This window comes from Mirounga leonina, unplaced genomic scaffold (genome assembly GCF_011800145.1).
Source record: "Mirounga leonina isolate KUSES-001 unplaced genomic scaffold, KU_Mleo_1.0 Mir_151, whole genome shotgun sequence".
NCBI lineage: Eukaryota > Metazoa > Chordata > Mammalia > Carnivora > Phocidae > Mirounga > Mirounga leonina.
The window spans coordinates 70384214-70402433 of record NW_023270377.1 but is presented as its reverse complement, the minus strand read 5'-3'; the positions used below and the strand labels follow the sequence as shown (position 1 = coordinate 70402433).

General features: G+C 34.6%; 1 protein-coding gene across 14 annotated transcripts in view; it reads right to left on the bottom strand.

Moving 5' to 3' along the window:
• The window catches only part of BAZ2B (bromodomain adjacent to zinc finger domain 2B), a 386499-nt gene that overhangs the window by 133759 nt on the left and 234520 nt on the right, over positions 1-18220 (bottom strand). For all 14 annotated transcript variants that reach the window (XM_035007948.1, XM_035007952.1, XM_035007958.1 and 11 more), the window contains one exon: positions 4246-4389. In XM_035007948.1, the coding sequence (XP_034863839.1) occupies positions 4246-4387 (142 nt within the window). In that variant the 5' untranslated portion in view covers positions 4388-4389. The remainder of the gene's footprint in view (positions 1-4245; positions 4390-18220) is intronic.

Here is an 18220-nt window from a genome sequence, read left to right as displayed (position 1 = left end):
GATTACCATTCTGATGAAAGAGAAATAAGTGGAAATCTCTGGATGGGGTTTCTGGGAAAGCTCTTTAATAAGGGTCAAAGTAAGCTGGCAAGCAACTTTTGCCCCACTCCCACCCCACCTTCTTTTCTGGAAAGTAGTGCTCTATGTGGATTTTATTTATTTATTTGAGAGAGAGAGAATGAGAGACAGAGAGCATGAGAGGGAAGAGGGTCAGAGGGAGAAGCAGACCCCCTGCTGAGCAGGGAGCCCAATGCGGGACTCGATCCCAGGACTCCAGGATCATGACCTGAGCTGAAGGCAGTCGCTTAACCAACTGAGCCACCCAGGCACCCTGAACTCATGTTTTAATATCTTCCAACAACAACGACAACAAGAAAACCTTGAAAACCCATATGACTTCACTGGTGGATTCTACCAAAAATTTAAGGAAGAAATAATACTAATTTGATACAAACTTTTCCCCAAACAGGTTTTCAAGAAGGAGGCAGAGGCATTAATTGAAATGGTCAAATTAAGAAATTATGATGAAACTTAAAGCCATGGGATACACATGTGAGCATGAAAGTCCCATACTCTAGAAGACACAATATAAAATTAGGAGCCCAGGTCTGTGATGGCTTTACCCACTTTGGCACTGCCTTTCAATGGGCTTGTGTGCTTAAATGCCATGCTTTCCTACTCATAGTTAAGCATTGTCAGAACTGACACATACTCTAAGTTGAGGCTTTTACTGGTCAACTTGCAATTTCCTCAATATACTATGATTTGGCACACTTCTATAGAGGGAATTAAGATACATATGTAAATCAGTCTCTTTAATTTTTCAAAAAAAAGTAGGCATACTCAGGCTTTAGCCAGAGAAGTTTTAAATGGCTTATTTGTTTTATATATTCAGCATTTTTATAAGCTTTTGTTTGAAGGTTCTACCCTTAAAAATGGGTTGAAAACCACTGGTCTATGACACAATTTAAACTATCACTGAAATTTATCAAAGTTCTATCTTTGGATTAGGTCAATGACCACAAATCTCAAACAAATTTGATAAAGTGTAATTGTGAAACTATTATTCTCTTAGCCTTCACTCAGAGCCAGTATGTGGAATCGTCTGAGTATCTGTGAAATTGGCCCATGGGATACTGTGCATCATTTGGCTTGTTATACAAAGATTCTGGTGACATATTTCCTACACCATTCAGGGCCAGAAAAAAGTTCGGTTTTCATCTGAGGAATTGATATGCTTACTAGCAATGGTGTGTGAGTCATGTAAGCCATTATGTTTTCCTTTTATTCTTAGCAGCTAATTCAGTAAGTTTTTTGTTCGGTAAGAGTGGCTTTCTTCAGCTAACACCTTTTCAGTTTTTAGAGCCTATGTTTTGATATTTTAGTTATTTTTTGTTTGTTTATTGTGCCAATACATTTACTGAAAGCTGTCCCAAATTATTTTTTAGAAATAGGCAGTTATTTTTAAAAACTCATACCTTAAAGGGAAAAGAAATATTACTCTTCTGATAAGACCAACAAAATCCATATGCAGATAGCCTTATATCAATCAATCATTATTGCAATGTTGTTTTCTAATCTAGTTACTACAATAAAATTAAAGTGTGTTGTGTTGTGAGATGCAATCCTCCCAGGTCCCTGCATGTTGTCGCTGGGTATGCTAAGAATGCAAAGCCTAGACCACTCTTTAAGCAGGCCATTTCTCAAGATTGCATTTGCAAGGAACAACCCTGAAAGATAAAGCAACATCTTCTTTAAGACAAAGAGTGGGTTTGCTTTCATTTTTATGAAAGCAATGGATTCCCCAAGTTCAGTATTCTTCAGCTGTGATACAAACCCACTGCATTTATAAGGTTCAATTGGGCTATCAGGTAGCCTCTGTGGGACTTGGGAGGCATGGGGAACCAATGCCAACATGATATTCATGTTAATTGCTGTGACAATAAGTAATAAAATTTCTGACCCAGGAGTTTCATGTCTTCTGCCAGCATCCATAATAGTGACAGACTAACTTGTAGGTAGGTATACTCCCAAATCCTGACAAGGTATTCACTCAAAAAAATTAGTTGATCATTCAAAGTTTGAAAGGTTTGAATTACATCCTTTGTAACTCAGAAGAATTCCTATAGACATACCATTAATGAAGATGACAGAGAATGGCCAATTAAAATAACTGTTTAAAACAACAGAATGTCCTCAAAGGAGCCATTAAAGAACTGCTGAGGTTTTGACATTTTAAAGATGAAAATTGTTTTCTTGTCTCTATAAATCAAACAAATTGAGGAGATTTAAGTTGTTTATTAAGACAGAGTCCAGGCCCATTAACACTCTACGATCTTGTTTTAAAATGAAGAGAATTATCAGAATGAATGAGCCAAAAAGAATGAATCAAATAAGAGAAGACAGGAAAATGATAAATAGAGCTATGTAGGACAACTGCACATTCTCTTAAGCAACCTTTGGGTTGGAAGTTAATATAAGGCTTTACTTTAAACATAAACCGTAACACTGTGAAAGCTAAAAACAAAAAAAAAAAGCATTTTCTTAGAAAGTGAAAAAACTCATGCTGTACATACTGAAAGTATAATGCGTTAATAACTGATCTATTTCTGAATAAACATAGAAATAAAATGTTTCCATTCAAAATAAGCAACTCAATCTAAAAAGTCTACAGCCTTTTAAGTTGGTAAATAAATGATAAAAAATGAATTCCTTTCCAGACAAGGAAATTTCTGATGCTACCCAGCAACTCAGCATATCCCACACCCCTTTTGCAACTCCCAACTACTGCCAACAAAAATAGTGCCCAACATGTGACTAATTCAGAAAACTGAGAAATTGGTAACAGCAAAGTGTCCAGAAAACTCATGGCTCTGTACTCAAGAATGCTATTAAATCTTCAACATTAAAAAAAAAATTCTCTAGAAACCTTATATAAAGACTAATTCAGAAGTAAATACAAAGTTAGACGGCAGATTGGAAGATACACTGAAATGAGTTGACAACTAAGGAGAGAAGAATTATAAAAAGCAGGGAAGAATAACTACAAAGATACAATTGTGTGCAATCACTTAGACAAACTAACTTAAGATAAACCTGCATCACTATTTTTGAATACAGCATATCATCGAAGGCATTCATCATTTCATATATAAGGGAACTGTGCATGAAGTTGTGAAAGGACTTAACCAAGACTGCACAGGATGCAAGAGAACAGGGATTTTATTTATTTATTTTTTTAATAAAAGAGTGTTTTATCTTAGTTATTTTATAATCACTAAGAAAATTCTACAAAAAATTGTTCTGATACATCAATGACAAAATGACATCCTTCCCGTCATTCCATTGATTAAAAAAATAATTGAACAAATATATATTTGGCAATTTACCAAGGTATTTTGTTAGCAAACATTCCATATTTATGCATTGCATTTATCCAAAATTATAAATCTAATTTTAAAAAGTGAGATATCATTTAGTTCTTCTGCTTATAAACATACGAAATAATCTTTAAGATAAAAAATATTTAAAGTTAAAAAGCTTCCTAGTGATAAAGGAATGAGTTAATCACACTTAACATGTTTTCTTTTTTTAAAAAAAGGATGTATTCTACCAAACCTGTGTTTGAACAAAGAGTGATTTTGTAATTAAAAAACTTTCTACATAATTAATAAAAATTTATGGTATTTTAATTTCTGAAATAAAGCTCTTATTATTGTCTTTTTAGCAATCTAAACTTTGTTCATGTTTAAAGAGAAACTTGTCATGCTGTTAATTTTTAAAATATTTTCCATCGAGTAAATGATCTATCTCCCTTAGTACACATCTGTGAACAGGGGTAGCTGGAGTTTGGTGAAGGATTATTTCAAATACCAGAAGCAAATTTAGAATAAAAGGTCCATAGCATTAGTACCTAATCTTATCACCAAGGACTCCTTTGTATTTCTTCACTCCCTCATGGGCCTATTGTTTCAAAACATTTTGCGTGTACTCATTTATTAATTGAAATGGTCAAATTAAGAAATTATGATGAAACTCTCAAAGAGAGCTTCTAATAAGCATGAAAAGTGCAATCTCAGTGTGCTGGTAAAATACAGAAAAAGCACAAACTAGATGTTTAACCTAGTTATTGTTCAACAGGTCAAAAGAGGTAATGAAATCATTTTATTCAGTTCAATAAAATACTACAAATGCAAATTAGTAAATGGATGGCATTCTAAAACTGAGTTAATAAAGGGTATTCACCACATGGGTTGATTGTAGAGCTAAGTGAAGCAGCTCCCGTGGAAAGGCCGCCTTTTGAAACTGATGAAGCCACAGAAGGTAGAGAAGATGAAGGTGTAGTGGTGGAGGCTGTTGAGGATGGTAACCGTTCTCCAGACTCCATATCTATGAGAGGGAGAAAAATGTTAATTCTCAGTACTAGATAGTGGAATTATTCAAAGAATTAAACATACCTTATTATCAAAATAAGTCAAACATTTAGGCATACTTTTATAAAATGTGAAATAATTTCAAAATACATGTTCTTCAGAAAGATAAAATATGGAATGAAAACATAAGTATAATTTAAAATACCAATTTATGAAATAAGTTTAATGTTAAGTGTACCAAAACTTCTCTTAATAGACTTGCATATAACATATTAACTTCTTATTCTTCCTAAATCACCTCATCATCTATTCATTTACAACAGAATACCCATATTATCTTAACTCAAGAAAATAACACCACATTTGAATGGACTGTCTTCTAAATTCAGTCTTGAAAGTCTTAAGCATCCAAGGATCTGACCTGGCAACCTCTATCAGAGCAAGCACTCCTCCCCCACCAAAAAGACAAATATATTTTAGAGTTGTTACTAATGTCAGGTTTGAACTATAGTTAAAATGGCCTTAGTACAACCCATTTATAATGACCAATTCACTTACATGTAACTTTTTTTTTTTGCTTAGCTATTTCAGGTGCAAACTTACATTGGTCGTCTTGTAAGTTTATGTTGATATTAAAAATCTAGAGTAGAAATGGGTGAAGGGGGATCAAAACGTATAAACTTCTAGTTTTAAAATACGTAAGTCATGGGATATAATGTACAACATGGTGACTACTGTTAGTATTACTATAGTGTATATTTGAAAGTTCTAAGAAAGTAGATCTTAAAAGTTCTCATCAAAAGAAAAAAAATTGTAACTGTGTGGTGATGAATGTTAAATAGGCTTATTGTGATGATCATTTTGCAATATATACAAATATCCATCATTATGTTTCTCTTCATATTCTGTCACTGCTCTCAATCACCTCTACAGATGATGATACTGCTATAATGAGTATGTCCATATTCTTAAAGAACTTTTCTTTCTCTTTATTAGCATTCATCATGGAAAAGAGTAGTTGGTATTGATGGTTACATGAAACTAATGCTTAAAAGGCAGGTTTTGGGCCATCAAACAGTCACAAATGAGCTTGGAGACATGTGGCTGGTCTGATGGCAAGGCCCATACTGACATTTTCTCCACAAATTATTTTCACCAACAAGTCTCATTTCACTACATACAAAAATTATGTATCCTTTACCTAGTTAAGAGTTTACAGAAAAGGGCTATTTTTAAAAATGTATAGCTGGTAACCTCATTGTCTTAAAAAAATTATAAAATGTACTATTTAAATATGTTATTTTAAAAAAATAATGTAAAGGTTTTTTTTTTTTAAATTTGCCTTTATACTCCACAGCAAAAATAATTTGGTGATATAAATAAGTACTTTAGCTGAGTACTTGGCATAAAACTATTCAATAAATAATAGTCATTACTTTTTTTAGGATAATAAATTATGAACCCTACGTATATTTCTTTCTGTTGCTGTAATTCTTTCTGTTGCTATAACTTGATTCAGGACTAAAGCAAGTAAAACCCAGAAAGCAAAATGAGCAGTCTCTACATATTGCTTATTGGAGATCTTTTCTTGGAAATGGTCATTAAAATTAAAAATATACATATACTTGGATCTTACAATCTACTTTTGAGAATCTATTCTGTAGAAATAAAATACTAATAGGTTCCTTATTATAACATTGTTTAAAAATAAAATTTAAACCTGGCAATAAGAAAGAATAGAACTACAGCTAGTAGTATGATGTTAAGGGCCTTTTTTAGTTTCAGTAAAAGTGGAATTTTCTCTTTTATTCTTGGTTCCTTTTGTTCATTTAAGTGGAAAAGGGCTTAACTTTAAAAAAAAAATGCCTATGTAGAGCATAAGCTTTTCCTTAGAAGTTCTATTATCTGCATTATTCATGTATTATTTTATTTCAACTATTTTGATCTTAGTACTGCAGCGATAAGAGTCCAGGGATGCTGCTAAACTCCTACAACGCACAGGACATCCCCCACACAGAAAATTACCTGGCCCAAAACGTTAGTAGTGCCAAGGTTGAGCGATCCTGATCTAAAGTATTAAAAATTATATTACTTAGAATTCAACTAACTAAAACTTTCTATTAAGTAGTAGTTCTACATAATTGTTATAAGATGATTCAAACTGATTTATTGACATTGTGACAAATTATAACATGATCATTATATTCAACCTATCATTTGTGTCAGTCTAACCCTAGTCTCTTATTTTACATTTTGTCCTAATTGTTTGAAATTGATAAAGTACGATATGTCATTAACACATATCAGAATATCTGCTCATGCTGGATAATATGAATTTACTATATTTTACTAGGATGATATTTGCCAATAACAATTCTGAGAATAGACAGAAATCAGAATTACCACAAACAACTTTCCTGCATGATGATTTTCTATACTCATTCCAGAAAGACTCAATGATCAGTTGTTAACGATAACACTGTTCAAATTCAGGCATATCAAACTTCCCTTTTGTGTAATCACAGTGTTTATGAATGCTGACAGCTGCTGGGCATAAACCTGAGCAGGTGCTATTAGGGAAGGACAAGACACGTTGACTAAGAAATACAAATGTGATCAGCTGCCCTTTGTTTTAGTTGCACGATTCTTTAGTGCTAAAAGCACAGCTACAGAATAGACTGAATATTCAGAAAGTAAACATAAAAAGAGACTTAGATGTTTCTTCTAGAAAGTGTTCTGTCTTTATCTTTGCCAACAATACCAAAAGTTCTCTGTGGGAATTCAAAGCACAAAAGTAGATGTGATGAAACCTGGCTTTTCCTTGCAATGTAAACTCAAGTGAAAAACAATAATCAAGAATAATAAAGATCATGAGGTAGTCACTATGCTGATGCTTTTGGTTTAGTAGTACCACTGACAGATTTACAATTCCAGTATTTTCTAAAAGTTCTGACAAAGGCTTTTATAAAACTGTTTCTTTAGGTAACTTCCAGGCAACTGAACACTTGGACAAATAATATTTCAAGATTTTAAGTAGCAAAACAAAAACAAAAGCCAAGAAGACACACACACTTTCCTGGTAAGGGATTTTGTGAAACAGGAGATAAGGCAGAAACATTAGACAACAAACAGAATTATATAATATGTTTGAAGGAAAATCATTCTAATTACAAAACTTTTATTTTACCTACATTTTCAAAAATAGTTACTTTGAGTCATTAAGTATAGTATATTGTGGTTTAAAGCATGACTATATAAAATGAACCAATTTCCTTTGAAGCTTCACACATTTTACTACCACTGTAAAGAGTAACAATTACATCCCCAAACAAAAGCGGGCTGGCAGTCAGGTGCTCTGGGTTGCAGCCTGTGATCTGGAGCAAGTCTCAGACACCCTAAATACCAGTTTCCCTATCTGAAAAATGATAGGTTTGAACTAAACTAACCCTCTGATAGTGCCTACTATCAGAATTTTATCAACTTGATGGTAAACAAAACAAAACAAAACAAAACCTTCACATTGCATTAAAATATTTAACAATTTCGGGTGGCTGAGTGGCTCGGTTGGTTAAGCGTCTAACTCTCGATTTCAGCTCAGGTCATAATCTTAGGGTCATGAGATGGAGCCCTGGCACTCAGTAGGGAGTCTGTTTGAGATTCTCTCTCTCCCTCTCCCTTTACCCTTCCCCCCCCCAAAAATGAATAAATAATTCTTTAAAATATTTAACAATTTAATTCCACTTTTTCCTTATCCTCCCTTTCATTGGCCTGGTTCTATCTCCTAATGTGTATCATGCTAAATTACAAATTTCTGCTAAATCTTTTAAAGATTTACTCATCTTATTTATACCTCAAGAGACTTGATAAGAAAATTATCCAAGAGTAAAGCACTGATTTTCATACTGTTCAGTTAGTATCTATTCAAAAGGATTAAATATTCCTTTGCAATGAGATATCTGTGAGAAAGAGGTTATCCTAAGATATAAAAGAATATTATAGAAGATCTGAGCAAAATTTAACATGTATGGATCATCTAAACTGCAGGTAGAGTATATGAATTTATTGACTAGGATTAGAGATTTCTAATAAGGATACAAAAGTCAGAAGAATAAAAAGAGAGACAATGTCTAGTTAATTGTTCCTTTCATCTACAAAGTCCCAAAGTACAAGCAAAAAGACCTAAAGCTTTGCTTAACTAGGAAATACAACTAAAATTAACCGGAATTTCTGAGATATTTCTGGAGAGTAATTGAGGCTGATGAATAAGAGATTGAGAAAAACAAAGCAGGCTAACAAATAGAAGTCCTGTTACTTTATGCAAGATATCCACATACACTCAGAAGTTGAATAAAGAAAGACTCCAAGTACTACAGTCTGATGAACTAGAATTAAAACTCCCTTTCAGCGGGAAAGAAGCAAAGCTAAACTAACAGGAAAAACACACTTCTTAAAGAATAAAATGCTATAAAACCCCACTCCTGGCACAGAGACCCACAACCAGGAAGAAACTCAAAACCCAGAAGTTCTCCCTGGGGAGCAAAGAGTTCGAGGCCCACATTGGGCACCCCAACTTTTATGACACATACTTGAGAGATGAGCCCCCAAAACAACTAACTTTGAGAACCCAACAGGCCCCCAAAACAACTAACTTTGAGAACCCAACAAGGCTTACATTCCAAGACCTACAAGACCATGTGATCTGAGAAACTGCTCTTAAAGGACTCACCCACCCTAGGACCCAGCTCAGAGGCAGCCAATCACACCCAGACCTAAAGTGAAGAAGGTTCACCTACTTATGTTAAAGCATCGGCATGAGGGAGCAGCATCTAATTTAACACACACATCCAGGAGCTTGCTGGAACACTCGCCAAGGATGGAGACTGGCAGATGTCATCTTCACACTTCCCTCTCTGTTGTACTCCAGAACACCAGTATCTTCCAGAAGGAAGCTTTTACATGCAACTAGTGCCCCAATTTTGATGGCTACTACCTAGGAAACACCTCTTGACTGCCTACTTGTGGAGGCCAGGGGAGATTGTTTTCCTGGTCCCACACACTGTAATAATCATACCCCTATCTAGAACACCGATTTTTGGACTGCTTCCAAGGGATAGCTCTACATCACCTGGCTCTGGTGGGCAGTGGGGCTCACACTCACGGATCCACACGACTGCACCAAGCAGAGAAAGGGTTCTTAAACAGCTACCATGTCCAGCAAAGGGAAGATGCAACAAATGCACAGCTTGATCTTTCTGTGAGGGAGCTTTATTAGCTAATCACCATGAATTTGACCTGAGGGGTCAGCTTCTAATTAAGCATACATAGAAGGGCTGACTGTAATCTTTTTTTTAAGTGTGTTGGAAAAAAGCAAGGAGAGAAAGAAGTAGAGGGTATGGCTCTAGCCCATATGCTACTAGCTTCCATCAAAGATCCTCTTTTATCTGTTTTGTATAGTGAGATACCATGTGAGATTTTGTTTGAAAAAAGGGTCCCATTGCATTTAAAAAAAGTTTCCAAACCACTGATCTAAAGGATCTCTTTCTCATATCACTTCTTAATAACATGACCATCTGTCCAATCCTATTTGCTGTGACTTCAAAATCTGAGTCCCCAACTGGAAGTAGGAGGCACTTTCATTCTTGCTTGGTCTTCAAATCCTAATTTCAAGCCACTGTACAATGTGTCTTCAAATTAGATCTTACTCCCCTACGAAGAACATCCTCCTAACTCTGTACCCCAAATACCCTGACCCTGGTAGACTGAGTCAATCACCTACTTGGGGAAGTTGTAAGTGATACATCTTACTACCTACTAACTCTTTTTCAGTATCCCCCTGGATACTCAGTTCTCTCTTCTCTGTTTTCGATCTTCATTTGTTTTAAAGAGGAAAGCAAAAAGAATAAGAATAAAATAAGGTAATTGTTGAATAGAATGCTTGGCTCTATTGACATTAATTAGTAACCTCCCCATTGGAGGTCGGGGGGGGGACTAAGTGATGGATTTACAATATTATAGTAAAACAATTTCTTCCTCTTAGAAAATTTAAAATCTAATGACTCATCCTTTCCTTCCCACCTGTTAAAATGGAGAAGGTAGACTTCCTTCATTCTCTTAAACTAATTATCACCTTTTTGCAGCTTGTCAGGAACTTTACCTCACTGATCATTCTCTCCCTTTTCTCTATCTCTACTGGACTCTTCTCAGTTATCTTCCATCTTTAAAAACAACAAGAACTCTCCTTTGACCACTCATCCCTATTTTGCCACCCATATTTTTTACCCTCATTTTCAACTAAGATTATTAAAATGAAATTGTCTACTTTTATGGTTTTCTTTTTTTTTTTTTTTTTTTACTTGCCCCCCATAACATCACTTACTCAGGTCTGGCCCATCATTAGTATGACTTCAGTGTTGGGATCCCGCTGCCAAAACAACGCATGAAAGTTAAGCAAAATCTAATCAGGCGAGTCTATAGCTCAGCAGAAAGACAGACTATAAAAATAATACAGAAATTAACCAGGAGGTAAAGAGAATTTTAGAATAAAAGTTGGCAGCAATCTGACTGGGGGAATGCAAACAAATCAGATGGAAAAATTTAAACAATGGTATCTTTAATGCAGGAGGCAAACACTGTATGCAAAGCATGGAATTCATATCCCATAAAGGGGGTTCAGCATGTACCTGTCTATCCTCCTGACCCCCAATCCAGTCCATTGCCAAGTCTTCTCAACTTTACTTCTATCATAATTTTATTTTATTTTTTACTTCTACCATAATTTTAAATTGATCTACATTTTTCCATCTCCATAGTACCACCCTGATCCATGTCACTAACAGTTTTCCTCTAGAAACTGTTTTCTTTTGTCCCAGTACCCTAATCCTTGCTGCTAAAATCCATTCTTCATAGAGTAAACTTTGTTAAAAATATAAATTAGATAATGGCACTTCTTCAACTTTTCAATAAACACTGCAGTTATATTTAAGATAAACTGTAAAATCATTGAAAGGCTCTACAAAGTTCCTCCATCTACATTCTTTAGCCTCATACATAATATGTGCTCAGTATTTTTTGGTTGAATGAGCTAAATATAAAACATAAGGGGAAATTATAGAGACATTTTTCATAGTCATGACTGTTTTCCTTGACACTCTTATCATTAAACTCTAAAAAATAATTAAGTGAAAAACTGAAGTGAAAAAATAGGATGAGGGAGATATTTAAATGTTGATCCTATTATTTACCCTTTTGAATTTTTGTTTATATATTTAATAATCTGAAATAATTAAATACATTCACCAAATTTTCAGGGAAACAGTTTTAGTGAAATTGTTTAATTCTACGGCAGGCAAAATAAAATTGATAATAGATATATTGGAAAACACACAGTTCAAATGGAATATGTTCAAAGTTGTATAAAGGACCAAAAGCACCATGAATACAAGATTGGAAAAAACACTAAAAAGAAACAGAGTTTAAAAAAAAAAATGAGGAGTCAGATTACATAACAAGTAAATTAACTTAAAACTGAATTTCAATGTGGATCAATGTATCAAATACATTCTACTATTACTGACAGTATCATCACCACTTAAAACCCCATTAATAACTCCACCCATCACCATACTACTTATTGGGAGTCTAGTATTTATATCAGGCACTATGTTAAGTATTTTCTCTTCATTATTTTAATTATACCAAGTAAACTGCAAATATATTGTCATCAATAATAATAATTTTCAGATGAGGAAACACAGACATATAAAAATTAAGTAACTTGCCATAAACAAAGCTGTTAAGTGTCAGAGGCAAAAATCTGACCTCACTCTTGGTATTTAAGAAATTTTATTATAATCTGAATTACTAAGGGACATGTTAAGTGTGGACACTATACTTTTTTAACACTTTAAGAAATAGGGGAAGAAACAGATAAGGCACTGTGAACAATTAAAATGTAACAAAAAATAAATTTTATTTAAAAAAAAAAAATGGAAAATTTTAGGCCAAAAATAAGAAGACCAAAGAATGAGAATTGTGGTCTTAAGAACTCCTGGTTTAAAAAAAAAAAAAAAAAAAAGGCATGTAAGGGCACCTGGCTGGTTCAGTCAGAAAAGCCTGTGACTTGAGATCTCAGGGTCATGAGTTCGAGCCTCATGTTGGGTGTAGAGATTATTAAAGAAAATAAACTTTAAAAAACCTTAAAGGAAACAAAAATTTCTTTTATTTATTTATTTAATTTGTTTATTTATTTATTTATGTTAGTCACCATACAGTACATCATTAGTTTTTAATGTAGTGTTCCATGATTCATTAGAAACAAAAATTTTTAAAAAGCATCTAAAAAATAGTCTCTGCTCACTTCAGCAGCACATATACTAAAAAATAGTCTCTTATTCAGCCTTTTTCTTTTCCCTCTAAAAATACCTATAAAAACCCAGAAGAAGAAAACGTAATAACATAAAAAATTAAGAGGGCTAATGACCCATCAAAATCTAGGAAGAATTTCTCTACTCCAACAAAATAAACTGAAATATTTATTTATTATTTTAATTTTTTTTTTTTTATTTGCGAGAGAGAGAATGAGAGACAGAGAGTATGAGAGGGAGGAGGGTCAGAGGGAGAAGCAGACTCCCTGCTGAGCAGGGAGCCTGATGTGGGACTCGATCCCAGGAAGCCAGGACCATGACCTGAGCCGAAGGCAGTCGCTTAACCAACTGAGCCACCCAGGTGCCCTAAACTGAAATATTTATTAAAGTGGATAACACATAACCCATTAAAAATCTTATTTTCTAATACTATTTAACACAAGAAAACATTCATGGTTAGTGTTAAATGAAAAAAGGCAACATATATAACATAAAGTATGATCTAATTTTGTTTTATTTTTATTTTTTTAGAAGAATTATAGAAAGACATTTTTATTATTTCCACCTTTATGTTTCTTTTTAAAAAATTTTTTATTGTTATGTTAATCACCATACATTACATCATTAGTTTTAGATGTAGTGTTCCATGGTTCATTGTTTGTGCATAACACCCAGTGCTCCATGCAGAAAGTGCCCTCTTTAATACCCATCACCAGGCTAACCCATCCTCCCACCCCCCTCCCCTCTAGAACCCTCAGTTTGTTTTTTAGAGTCCATCATCTTTCATGGTTCGTCTCCCCCTCCGATTTCCCCCCTTCATTCTTCCCCTCCTGCTATCTTTTTTTTTTCTTAACATATATTGCATTATTTGTTTCAGAGGTACAGATCTGAGATTCAGCAGTCTTGCACAATTCACAGTGCTTACCTGAGCACATACCCTCCCTGGTGTCTATCACCCAGTCACCCCATCCCTCCCACCCCACCCCCCACTCCAACAACCCTCAGTTTGTTTCCTGAGATTAAGAATTCCTCATATCAGTGAGGTCATATGATACATGTCTTCCTCTGTTTGACTTATTTCGCTCAGCATTAATACCCTCCAGTTCCATCCACGTCATTGCAAATGGCAAGATCTCATTCCTTTTGATGGCAAGATCTCATTCCTTTTGATTCCATTGTATATATACACCACATCTTCTTTATCCATTCATCTGTCGATGGACATCTTGGCTCTTTCCACAGTTTGGCTCTTGTGGACATTGCTGCTATAAACATCAGGGTGCACGTACCCCTTCAGATCCCTACATTTGTATCTTCGGGGTAAATACCCAGTAGTGCAATTGCTGGATCGTATGGTAGCTCTACTTTCAACTTTTTGAGGAACCTCCATACAGTTTTCCAGAGTGGCTGCACCAGCTTGCATTCCCACCAACAGTGTAGGAGGGTTCCCCTTTCTCCACATCCCCGCCAACATCTGTCATTTCCTGACTTGTTCATTTTAGCCATTCTGACTGGTGTGAGGTGGTATCTCATTGAGGTTCTAATTTTGTTTTAAAAAAGTACAGGGGCACCTGGGTGACTCAGTCAATTAAGTGTTTGACTCTTGATTTTAGCTCAGGTCATGATCTCAGGGTGGGATTGAGCCCTGCACTGAGGGTCATAGGGGGAGGGAGAAAGAATCTGAAGCTGACTCTGCACTGAGCCGGATGCAGGGTGCAATCCCATGACCTCGAGATCATGCCCTGAGCCGAAACCAAGAATAAGACGCTTAACCAACTGAGCCACTCAGGCACCCCTGGATATAGTACATTACTTTAAATGTATTTTCTCTTCCTTATGATTTTCTTGATAATATTTTCTTTTCTCTTACTTTACTGTAAGAATACAGTATATAATACACAAAATATGTGTTAATCAACTGTTTATGTTCTTAGTAAGCCTTCTAGTCAATGTTAGGCTATTAGGTTTCTAGAGAATCAAAACGCGTACACAGATTTTCAATTGCATAGGGGGTTGGGGCCTCTAACTCTGACATATTTCAAGTGTCAAGTATAATCTTAAATTTTATTTCTGGTGTAGAAAAAATTCTTGATCAAGAACATATTAAGTGATTTTACAGATGCAAAATTTGTCCCTGAGGGTACTTTAGGAAGAAGACTTATAATCATTTGCCCCAGATGGTTCAAAAGAGATGAATTAGTCACAAACTCTACATATCAGTTACCATTAACCAAGAGCCCAAAATTACAAAGGATGCTAAAAAAAAAATATTCCATAAAGAACCACATGTATTTTGAAAACTGCTGTATAAATGTTATTGACTTAGACTAATTGTTCACTAACCCAAATACAAGATTCTGTATCAAGTCATAAAACCAATTTCCTCTCAGCTATATTATTCACTAATAATAATAGTTTACTTAGGGGCGCCTGGGTGGCTCAGCTGGTTAAGTGACTGCCTTCGGGTCAGGTCATGATCCCGGGGTCCTGGGATCGAGTCCCAAATCGGGCTCCCTGCTCCTCAGGGAGCCTGTTTCTCCCTCTGCCTGCTGCTCCCCCTGCTTGTGCTCTCTCTCTGTCAAATAAATAAAATCTTGTAAAAAAAATAATAGTTTACTTAACCATAGACAAATTCTTATTTCTAGATGCCTATTATATAGTATAAATGAGTTGTTGATTATTGGACAAGTTATAATGAACATGCTTGAAGCAAGTGGAAAAATAGAAAGACTCCACATTAAAAGAGAAGATATAAAGAACCAGTGGAAATTTTAAAATTAAAAATGCAATAACAAAAGTTAAAAACTCACTGGATGGACACAGTAGAATGCAGATGATATAGAAAAGAATTAATGAACTTCAAGATAGATAAACAGAAATTATCCAATCTGAACAGAGAGAATAACCATTAAAAACAAATAATGAAAGCTCAGGGACATGTCGGACAGCAACAAAAGGTCTAATAGCTGTGTCACTGGAGCCACAGAAGGAGACGTGAGATGTGGTGCTGAAAAATTACTTGGAAGAAATAATAGTACCTGAAAACTTTCCCTTTTAAAGATTTTATCTATTTATTTGAGAGAGAGCGTGCACACATGAGTGGAAGGGGAGGGCGAGAGGGAGAAGGAGAAACAGACTCTCCACTGAGCAGGGAACCTGACATGGGGCTTGCTTGATCCCAGGACCCTGAGATCATGACCTGAGCCAAAGGCAGATGCTTAACTGACTGAGCCACCCAGGCACCCTGAAAACTTCCCATTTTTGATGAAAGACATAACTGATTAGATTCAAGAAACTGAGCAAACTCCAAACTGGATAAACTCAAAGAAAAATTAAGATCTAGATAAAAATGGACAATATTTCAACTAAGTACACTGCTTTTACCAAATAAATTCAAGTTTTAAGAATTTCCTATTGGGAAAGTAACAGAAAAACATTTTTCCAGAAAGGTGAAATTTGTAATTGTATTGTATTGTTTTCTTCCTATTCCTTCTTTTTGATCTATGTCAAAAACTTTGACTTCTTGGAAAGATGTATCTTGCTTCTGACTGTATTTTACTATATTATTATTTTTCCTAAATTTATGACAAAATATCATTAATGCTAGGGTCCAACAGAACATAGCAAAACCTATGCTTCTATTCCTTGTGTGAATACCAAATTTACTTATAATTAAGACTCTTTAACTGAAAAAATCTGGATCAAATCAACATAAAATACATACATGAAACATGTAAGTTAATCAGATCTCCCCTTGTTACACTTTTCAATCCAAGACTTAGAGAATGTTCACTTATTTTATACAAAATTTTATACCACACAAGTCCAAAATAGCAATAAAATCTGCCCAACATCCTGGAAATTTACTAGTATGGGTGTGACCCATCTAACCTAAACTAAATCTTAGTATTATAGTCTTATGTCAGGTTAATTCCTTCAAGACTGATAAGGTCAGAAATATACTTTTAGGAATTTTAAGTTAATACTGACAATCCTTGTCTCAGAGGCTGGAAGAGACAAATGAAGTCACATTTATCACACTAAACAGAACTTTGGCTAGCCCAATGCTAACCTCTAGAGCTCTGGTATGCATGCCTGATCAGATTCCACTTTCTCAGAGGTTTATTATAAATGAAGGCATGATCAGGAAAAGAAAATGCACTTATGTTTTCTGAAATTATTGCCCTTCCTCAGATTGCATGAAAAGTTTTCAAAAAATAGCTTTTCCATGACTTGTTATAATGATCTATTAAAAAGCACAAGTTTGCAGGAATCTATGGCTACTATTAAGTTTATACAACTTATATCTGTGTAACATGTGTCAGGGTCACATAACCCTAAAAATAATTTTAAAAACAAGCTCACAAAAATTTAGTCTAGTCCTACCAACACTCACTAATACCATGTCTTCCTCTCCTTTAATTGGGTATTGATATCAAAAACTAGGCTTAACATATATATAAATCTAACCAATTTGCTTACAGAACCTACTTATAGACAGGTTTAAAAGGTGATTTCAAACATCCCAAATGTAAGCAATCATGTGCATTTTGATGTTTCATGTTTTCTAAAACTTGAACATGTCCCTATCTTCTAGAAAGCAAGCATAGAAGTATAGTTAACCCTTGAACAATGCAGGGGTTGGAGCGCTAACCGCCACCCAACCCAGTGCAGTCAAAAATCTGCTTAACTTTTGACTCCTGAGAAACTTAACTGCTAAAACCCTACTGTTAACTGAAAGCCTTACTGATAATGTACAGTTGATTAATACCCATTTTATATACATATTATATACTGTATTCCTACAATAAAGTAAGCCAGAGAAAAGAAAATGTTATAAAAAATCATATATGATAAAAAACGTAGATGATAATTATATGTATCATTAACAAACGTTAGACATCAAAAATATAAAGATAATGCAAAAAAAAGAAATTCGTGTTTATTTACAGGTATTCATGCATTGATAATGAAAATGTAGCAATATGATTGCTTTATGATAGTCTAGTATAATGGATACAATGCTTCACAGTAACCAAGCCTATACACTAATGCATAGGCTGATACAGTTTCTCCAATTATGAGAGGCATACTGTACAGTAATGTAATTCTTTGAAAGCAAAGTTATGAAACAGTAATGAAAACTAATACACTGACTTTATATTAAATATCATTCACCTTATGCCTATGTTAAGTATAGGCTATCCACTTCCACACAAGTCTTACATACAATGTTCTACATGATGAAAACTTAGGGGGTGATGATGGTAATGACACAAAAACATCTTATTCAGTTCTTGCTGTACAGTTATTAGATTTTCATATGACACATACAACAGATAAGTTTATTAAATGTACAGCATAATGATTATTTACTATTCATTAAGTGGAAGTGAATCACCATAAAGGTCTCCACCCTTGTCGTCTTTCCACTGGAGGCTGAGAAGGCGGAGGAAGGGGGAGGGCTTGGTCTTGCTGTCTCAT